At 39.1% G+C, this 9,973-nt stretch overlaps 1 protein-coding gene across 1 annotated transcript; it reads right to left on the bottom strand.

Moving 5' to 3' along the window:
- Nucleotides 4,693-6,124, bottom strand: LOC109829844. Its single transcript, XM_020396899.1, has 3 exons — nucleotides 5,603-6,124; nucleotides 5,269-5,518; nucleotides 4,693-5,207 (listed from the first exon to the last, which is right to left on the bottom strand). The coding sequence occupies exons 1-3, from the start codon at nucleotides 6,122-6,124 to the stop codon at nucleotides 4,693-4,695; spliced, it is 1,287 nt and encodes a 428-aa protein (XP_020252488.1).

Here is a 9,973-nt window from a genome sequence, read left to right as displayed (position 1 = left end):
TATTTGGGCCGCAGCAGCAGTTTATCTGGACCATGTTTGGGAATATGTGGGCTTATGGCATGGGAGCCCATTGATGCCGGACTTTTATATAAACATCTCATAAATGGGCCCCAAACTTGATGGGCTGGCAATTACGTTATCATTGCATTGCGCGAAAATATTATTCCTAATACAACCCGTGAGCATAGACTATAATATTGGTACTGTGTATGCTCACGAAATGAGAATCATCACGTTATCATTGTATTTGGTCATGGAATCTCCCATTTCTGAAGATGGTGGATCAAGTATATGTGTTTGATTTGTCATGTGCGTGCAAATAACAGGATTATACACCCAAAACAAATTTCTAATTTATTCTCAGCCGTCCATCCTTTTGTATCGTCTCCGTAGTGAAGTTATTTTTTTACTCTCAAATAAAAGTTACCCTAATTAAGTCAAATTGCTTGGGTTGTTATTCTAAAAAAAGATTGATTGAATTACACGAAGATCATTTGAAAGAAGGGTAGAAGAAAGAAAACCCCCTCACCACATAAGACTCCCCCCTCAACTAATTTAATCTCGAACCGTTACAAGTTTGTCAGTGTTGTAGACATCTAGACCTTTTGTTTGCATATTTGGGCCGGGCCTAAGGCCGCAGTTCCTTCATAGATCAATTGATGTTGGAATTTCCTTTAGGGGCTGTTTGGTACATTTCTGGGGAAAAAAAGAAAACAAAATAGGAGGATAAAATCTATTTCTTGACATTTCAATGGGTTTTCACAGTTTTGAGATAATTTGTTTGTTTCGCAGAGATTTGAAGAGGTTGAAATCTATTTCCTCCTTTTGTAGTGTTTTGTACAACAGCCCCAGCACAAGGAAACCAGAGCTCTTTGCCACTTTTCTAATGCCATGTTTGTTTGGCTTCAGTTCTCCCAAAACGAGAAAACCCATCTCCTCATGAGGGTGAGCTTACCTCCCAAAACCATGTCACAACAACGGTAAGATTTCTACCAACGGGCCAAAAAAAGGAGCGATGTGCCAACGGTAAGCTGAAGACAATTTCAAACAAAGCCACAGTAACATCATTAGGAACTGCATATATTTGGTACCTGACAAGAAGAAAAACATTTGCCTTTGGAAACCCTCTTCAAAGGGCTGAACTAGGATTTATCAAGAAGGCTCCTTCTCAGGCCAAGCTGAGCCATGGTAACGTGCTACTGTCAAATACCAACGCCATTACAGTCGTGCAAAAATGGCCCGAACAAGGGCAAATACTTTTGGGGCTGCGCAAAATACCCAAATAGGCAATGCAAATTCTTTAGATGGGCAGAAATTGAGCATGATAGCAAAGAAGGAACAACAAGCACGTACGAGCACGAGATCAGCAAGAGTAAAGCAAACTTCGATGAAGCCAGTTCTCTTCTCAGGCCAAGCTGAGCCATGGTAATGTGCCACTGTCAAATACCGACGCCATTAAAGCTGTGCAAAAATGGACCGAACAAGGGCAAATACTTTTGGAGCTGCGCAAAATACCCGAATAGGCAATGCAAATTCTTTAGATGGGCAGAAATTGAGCATGATAGCAAAGAAGGAACAGCAAGCACGTACGAGCACGACATCAGCAAGAGTAAAGCAAACTTCGATGAAGCCAGTTCTCGTAATGTCTCAGACATAGACAACTTTGAAGCTAAGCACTTGCGAAGAGAACTAAAGTTTGCAAAGCATCAAGTAGATTGCTTGAAGAAAAGTCTAGTTGTCTTAGGAATATTTACTATTTTCGTTGTTGTCATGAACATTGTAATCTTGTCTTTCTTAATAAAGATAATGCAAAAATCTCTGTAGAATGGTTGTACTCTTGTGCATGAACAGTTTTAAAATAAACCAGAGGAAAGATTGAAAACAATGAGATGTAAATCCCTCTCTATATATCTGTAATAAAACGTGCCAAAAAACAATAAGTACTAACTGCATTTGGAAGTGCAAAATACTCACATGTGAAACCCAGTATCAAACAAGAACTCATTTTGGAAATACAGACATCCATAACAACTTATTGACACCATGATTATAAAGGGTATTGCTGAAAAATACAGAGCATAGGAATCATGTAACAAAGCTCAGTTTTGTAACAGAGCATAGGAATCACGTAACAAAGCTCAATTTTGTTAAAAATCCAGTGCAGTCTTGAATTTGGCTAAAAAGATGCTCAGATATATGTCTACATCATCATATATCCCACACCAGTAATCAACTACTACGCAAAGTTGGTTGCATTCCAATACAGTTTAATCAGCGCATTAGGTAACTGTTGGGACTGCCTCGCCAAAACAGTGCAAGTATTAATTACTGGATTAGAATATCAGAAATTTAGACAATCATCATTGCAGCAGGTTGTGCATGCATGTGCAAACTGTGTCAAATAACAGTGCTCAGGCTACTCATAAATTCTTGAAACAGGTTGCATGTACATTGCAGCTGTAACAATCAAAGGCTGCAATATATGTTCAAGTTACATGTGATTGCAGCATGAACCTGCCTCGCCTTAGGATTGTTAAGTTACATGTGATTGCATCTAATATGGGCATGCACTCATCATTGCACCGTTCAAGTTAATTTAAAAAAGTGACAGCTTGTCATACCAGCAAAGAAGGACGCTAATGGGGCACCTCAACCATGACATAGAATCATATGTGGTACCTGAAATTAGAAAAAGAATCAGCATAACCTGAGTCACATGTTGCACCACTCACTAAGCAGCACTCAACAACATGTATTAGACTGCATCAACATAAATCACAAAGGTAGCAACTGCATCATAACCCAAAATATACAGGCGTACCAACCATGTAGAAGTTTTAACGACATAATAACATAACTGTTAGGCCTAATGCAAAAAATAAAAGAGGTCCAGAAAGTCATTAAGTCCCTGTACACAGTAAGAGTCGAAGAACTGAATGTAGAATACCAGACTTGGTAGTGCAAGCTGTTAGGCACCGGAACCAAGCACATACCTGGATAGCTAACCTAGCTTCCCCCATCTTGCTTCTTCATGAAATTGTCCAACAAAGCCCTTTGACCAAAGTCACTCTTACCTATAAAATGCCTGGCCTTGGATTCATCTTCATATATGCTATCATAAAAAAGCTCAAGGCATTCTATTGGGTATGTATCTTTGTGCCTGAAGATAGCTTTGGACAATTTCTCTGTCCAGTGCAGGTTAACAAGATTGAGACAAGAAGAAAAGTGTTTAACTTCATCTACCATTTGTTGCATGATCTCATGTTCAGAGTGGGCCTTCCTCCCCCTCACTTTAGCCGATGGGATTTTCTTTGGATAGTCCTGGTAGGGGGCTTTGACGGTATTGTTTTGCGATTGATTGTCTTCATCTAACATGTTGACCGTGGGCTGGGATTTCTGGGTCATAGGAATGTTGACATCCTCATTGGCATCATCTGCAAGATTAATAGGCTCCTGACCACCAAATTTCTCCATTGAAGCCTTAGCAAAGTCACCTCGTGCTTGATCATCTCCACAAATGACGGACATGTTCTCGTAATGTTTCAGAGGCTTATTGATGTAATCTTTAAGCCTACTTTTGTTTTTAGCCTGCATGCAATAATAACATCATTAGTACAATGCATAGGACACTACATCATTCACACCAACAGAAATTTGAATGGATTAAAATTTAAGTTACCTCATTCCACGTGTCAAAGCTCTCAGGATCCAGCATAATAGTTTGTGTATCTTCATCCCAACCTGCGCCACTGATATTACGAGCAGCCTGCATGTCTTGAAACCAAGAACGAAGTGTTTTCATATGATTAACAACACTTTTGGTGGCAAATGAAGTACCAAATTTCTTGTTCACTTCAGCCGCTGCCATTGCAAACGCATGTTGTTTAAAATTCTTATCTGGTTTAAGGCCAGACTTGGCCAAATTTGCAAGAAAGGGTATGAGCACTTCATCATGTGCAGGCGTCCACCATCTGATTGGGCCAGTATTTGCGGCTTCAATTTCCACCTGTTTTTTCCGTTTCTTATGGGTAAGAGCTTTGCCTTTTCTTGGTGTGCAAGGCGAAGTTGCTACCACTTCATCGTTTGCCAACCTTTTTTTGTTACCTGGATCAGAAGTAGCCCCTGTAATACTCGTTGGATAATGAAATTGTCCGGAAGAATTGGACCCTTGCACAGTTTGTGCCAAAGGTGGTGGAGAACTGAGCATGTGCATGTAAGATGAAATGGGGTTTATCATGGGGGAAAAGTTACCATCGTAATGCGGTACATTTGGAAATACTAAGGATGATTGCACAAAGGGTGAGGCTGACTGAAAGAGGGGATTGTAACTTTGATTGAATGCACTGCTGGACGGAAACACAGGTGGAGGTGGTGGGGCCATTGAAGTAGGGGAGTGAGTATTAAGCTCTTTGCCCACATCATGCCCTACGGAGGATGATTTGTCTCCCATTCCCTATAGTTCAACAATTGTAATTTGCTGCCCAAAACATGATAAGTAGCAAATATATGAATACCATGCAAGTGTAAGTAAAGCAGCAACAAGTGAATATATGATAAGTAGGGAAATAGACCTAGTACCATCATAGTCATCATAAAGTACACCATGTCTCGATGAAAAGTAAGGCTCATTAAGTTACATGAAAAACCAACACTATGTAATACATAAAAGTACTGTATTTGGAACTACACAAATCACATGGCAGATTCAGATGTGTCACCATGTCGATACCTATGACAATAATCGGTCCACATGTCCAAAGCGATTTGATCTCTACGAGACCTCCACTCATCCTTTGAAGCGTTTTGTTCTCTTACCGATTGGGACTGAGTGAAATCCATAACATTGGCCTCTTCATTAATTTCCTCTGCAAGAGCTTCCTCTTCAAAGTCGAAGCTCTCATTGAGCAACTCATCATCTGGATCCACTGTTGCAATGTAGTTATGGAGAACTGTGCATGCCAAAACGATGTCAACTTGTACGGGGAAGGGGTAGTGGGGTTTTGCTGTGAGTATCTTGAAACGACTCTTCAATATACCGAAGGTAGCTTTAATCTTAGACCTCAAAGATGAATGTCTAAGGTTGAATAACTCCCTCCTATTTTGAGGTGTTCGACCCATAAATTCCTTCAGATGATAACGAACACCGCGATATGGGGAAATAAAACCCGGTTGGGTTGTGTACCCCGCATCGCACAAGTAATATTTATCTACATATTACACAGTAATGTCATTAGAATTGTAAAAATGCAATTATTAGTGACTAATTACTTTCGTTATCGAGCTTGTTACAAGTGTACACCCGTAAGCCATATGGCTTCAGCCTAAATAGCGCTTCTTGAAGTATTCTATAGTCGTTAGCCGACCCCTCCCAACCAGCTAAAACGTAGGTGAACAGTTTGTTTGGTGTGCAAGCCGCAAGAATATTTTGTGTGACACATTTGCGCCCTCTGAAACGCACGACGAGTGAAGCAGGTAGCATGGCATCCACATGTGTGCCATCTATCATACCTATGCAATCCTATATAGTGCAACGTACTTTGTCAATGTAATATATGACTTGCTTAGATAAGTAATATTATGCTAATTTGGTAGTGGATGATACCTTGAAAAATGGGTAAAATGATGGATTGCTTAGGATCTCTTGAGGCACTTCATTCGGTGCTTGTTTCATGTACTTGCCTTGTATGCATGAAATAGCTTGCAATACTCTGTTGAAGTATCTACTAACGGTCTCCCCTGATCTTATGAATTGTGTTCTCATCGTACGATTTTTGGATTTATGGCCCAATATATTCAATGTTATGGACAGTTGCTCCTCTACTGTAATGTGCATAGAGTCCTTTAACAGATGTTTCTTCCTCATTAACTTTGCAAGTTTCATAAAGGCACCTGAGCGCATTCTAACGAAGTTTTGACAGCTATCACTATAACCGTGATAGATACGACTCATCAATGCTGCCCTAGTCTTTTCCTGCCGTAGTAGTTCATCACTTGGTCCAGACCTTATTGATCTATGACGACGCTCCAGTCTCCTCAAAAATGTAAAAATTATAACCATGACCGACAATGCAGCCCCAGCACACATTCGAATGACAACATCTTCGCCATCAAAATCACCATCCATCTACAATTATTACTTATAAGTTAAAATTTTTAACTTAATATCAACTGGCGTAGTTGTTAACCCCATAAAGAAATTAAAAGCACCATCCACATGCAGAGTTAACTTAAGCCTTGTATTATTGACTACTGGATTAAAAGACTTTGTTCGATTGTTCCCTCTAATGTTGGGGTTATACATTAACTGCAGAAAAGGTTTGATCGATTGTTCCGATAAAAATATTAGGAAGCTACCAAAAGAAAGGGCTTTGTATAGTGTGGAACTAGGGCAAAAACCCCCAAAACAGAAGCCTCACTTTCGAAGATAAAAACAGATGATTGCATGCATGTTTGAAAATTGGGAGAGCTTTGCTCTGTGAAGAGGTATACCTTACGGAAAAAGTCGGATCACACCTAAAGCCAGTGAAGTTGTCAAAATCTGCGGTCAAGCACAAAATCAGGCTGGTCAGGTGCAGATCTGACTATGCCGCAACTGGAAGGAGAGCAGCAGAAGAAGAAATCACCCAAAAAAGGGTATTTTGCTGCTAGATCTGGCTCAGCTCACTCAAACAGAACCTGAATGGTAGTCGCGGGATTCCAAGCACATACAAGTGCATCGGCTTCGATTTTTGGGTGTAGTATTGGAGAGATCAAGGCCCCAAAGCAATGGAGATGGCAATGGGCGACATCAGAAAAAGCTAGAAGATGAAGCGGTGAAGGGAGCCCTAGACACTTCTTCGTTTTGTTCCCGCCGCCTCGATAACCCAACCAACTGCAATTTTTTAATGGGACGGAGGAGATTTCCACCCGTTTTCAGGCCTTAGAGGGCTGAAAACACATTTCTACAAAAATCGACGTGGAACCCCATTTCGATCACCCTTTTCTATAAATCTTCATCCGAACCAAACGCGAGAGATGGAAAACAACCGAAACCCAAAATCTATGTGGCACTCTTTTTTGTTTTCAAATCACCCATTTCCGCGTTTTTTTGGGCAAACGAACAGCCCCTAGATATATACTTCTCTGTCAATTCTACGAAACACGATAAATAACACATCTTTTACAAATCGTTAGACGCATGTTCATTCCTAACATATTTAATTAAAAATTGAACTCTATTTTTAGAGATTGCAATAACTCCTTGTGATAAACGATACTAGTCTACTTGGATTCATTTCGATTAAAAAGGTGACTTTTGATCGAGTTATGAATCTTAACATACCTGATCATCATGTTCATCTGCTTGTTTTTCGTAACGCAAGAGTAGTAAATTTTATCTTATGTCTCCGCAGGACGAAACTTGTTAAACAAATCTCAGCTTCATTCATAAATGCAAAATGTACGGTGCACAACATATGGGGCTGTTTGGTTTGGGTTGTTTTCTTTTGGTAGTCGAAGAAATTTTCAAAATAGCCCCAAGGCAACTTTTTTTTTGAAAATAAACTTTCTTTCGTTTTTATTATAGAAACAGACCACTTTCTGATCACGTCAGCACCGTGACAAAAAGTGGGTCTATTTTTTTTAAACACCTTCCTAATTAGTCGAGGTTGCCAACCCCGGCTAATTTAGACCTCAGTTGCAACTTGCAAATTAGTCAGGTTGTTGACAACCCCGACTAATTAGGAAGGTGTTTTAAAAAATAGACTCATTTTCTGCCCACGATGTTGACGTAGCCAGAAAGTGAGTCTGTTTCTGTAAAAAAACGAAAAGGAATCGATTTTTAGAAAAAGAAAATTGATTTGAGGCTATTTTAAAAATTTCTTCTTAGTTGTGCAAAGAGAAGGCTGATGTGGACTTAAAAAAACCCAGCTGGCAGCCTCTACGCATGCCAAGGTTTTAAATGTCGATCGACATGTCGGCCGACATATCGGTTTGAGGGCTTGACCGACACGACATGAACGTTTTCAACTCGTATGTCGGTTTTCAGGGCCAAATCGGAAATATCATGGTCATATCGGGTATATCAGCCTATTTTTTAGCTTTGAAAAATCGACCGATATGATATTTTTTTTAAATCTGTTTTTTGTTATCGGGTTTGGGTTTAGTGATAAATATCCTAACCCGTTTGACATGTTCTCATGTTTAAGGGTTTCTTTATGAACCCGATAGAAAGAATTTATGAACCCAAATCCATATATTATTCTCATGTTTAAGGGTTTCTTTATGAACCCGATAGAAAGAATTTATGAACCCAAATCCATATATTATTTACTTTTTTATATGTTTAGTCTATAGAATTTATAAAGTATGCTTATATTGAATTTATGAATGTTTAGATTACATTTAGGACATGATATTATACATATGCGCACTATCCGATATATAGTCAATGTCCCCCGATATATCCCCGATTTTCGCTATCCGACATGGGTTTCAGTCATCCGACATGAACCCGACATCTGACATTTAAAACCTTAACGCATGCAATTCCCTCAATCTCCTTCTATTTTGGCTTGGTGTTACTTACTAACTTACTATAGTTGTTAGGTCTAACTGGCCAATTCGTTTTACGTATAATTGTAGCTATCATATACTATAAAAATTAGAAGATGAGGGAGTAGCTAAGCTAAGTGTTAATTGGATATCATAGAGATAACTAGCAAATACTTGATCAATGACTACAATTGGGTCAAAGTAGGTCGGTGTGACCAACAGTGCTGCATTAATTATACGTTACGTTTCTAAGTCAAAGGAAGTTTGTTTTCAATGTTTTCAACAACGTTCATATAGCTGCCAAAAAAAAATGATGACGAAAAATAATATATAGTTAGCTTGGTCTTGTTATCAAAAGTTTGTGTTTGTTTTTTTATCTTTGAATTTCAATTTCAACTATTAACATGGGATAGATCATTTTTCATGGAAGTTTCAGTATGTCGAAGAGAAGGCCACATTGTTCGGATCGAGGTTGCTATCGCATGCAAACTTAGTTATGTTCTTTTTATAATAAGTGAATTTTTTGCAAACTTAAGCGGGTAGAATCATTTGTTCACCAAAATTTTCAACACTTAAGTTTGTATTGAGATTCATGTAAGAGACGAAGGCGCATACTCCAAATATAGACTAGAAGCGAAACACAAATCTCAACTTAAAACCGATGATTGAAAAAAAGTACGTAGCACACGAGCTTTGCTACAGAGATCCAAAATATGGGACCAATAGGGGGGACAAGTGAGGTGTCCCCCTCCTATTGGATAATGAATTGGTCATCATTAATAATGGCCAACTCATTATCCAATAAGAGGGGGACACCTCACTTGTCCCCTCTATTGGTCCCATATTTTGGGTCCTTGAAGAATTTTTCGTTTACTAATTATAATGAAGAGGATGTGACTATCAATTGAACCAATAACACTCGTTATCTTGTCTCATAGTTAGCCTCGTGATCTAATTTCCCAATTCAATGTCATTTGCCACGTAGAATTTTGTCGTTCTCATCACGCACGCTAAAAAACTCGATGCGAGTGAAGCACTCAGTTATTATTCCCCGCAGTAAAGAGGATCAAAAATAAAACACGAACAAAAGGGGCAACATGTTTCTGAAAAGAACTAAGTAAAATGAATAAAAGGATAAGGGCAAAAAAGGGAAGTTCGCAGTCAAAAGATGGCAAGCGTTCAAGCTGATTCCGACCCCGGATTGTCTGGGAGCGCCAACCTCGCCCATTTATTGCTCAACACTGTGCAAGCCTGTCCTTCTTGACCAGATAACCAAATTGTTTCATATATACCCTCATCATTATAATATTTTAGGAAGGCTCATCAGATAGCCAATTTTTTTTTTCATATAACCCTCATCAGATAACCAAATTTTTTTTACATGTAAAAATTTAAGAACCCCCTGAGGTCGTATAAGTGACAAAAAAATCCCTGTGAAGCT

Source organism: Asparagus officinalis, chromosome 1 (assembly GCF_001876935.1).
Source record: "Asparagus officinalis chromosome 1, Aspof.V1, whole genome shotgun sequence".
NCBI lineage: Eukaryota > Viridiplantae > Streptophyta > Magnoliopsida > Asparagales > Asparagaceae > Asparagus > Asparagus officinalis.
This window is presented reverse-complemented; position numbering and strand designations above follow the sequence as displayed.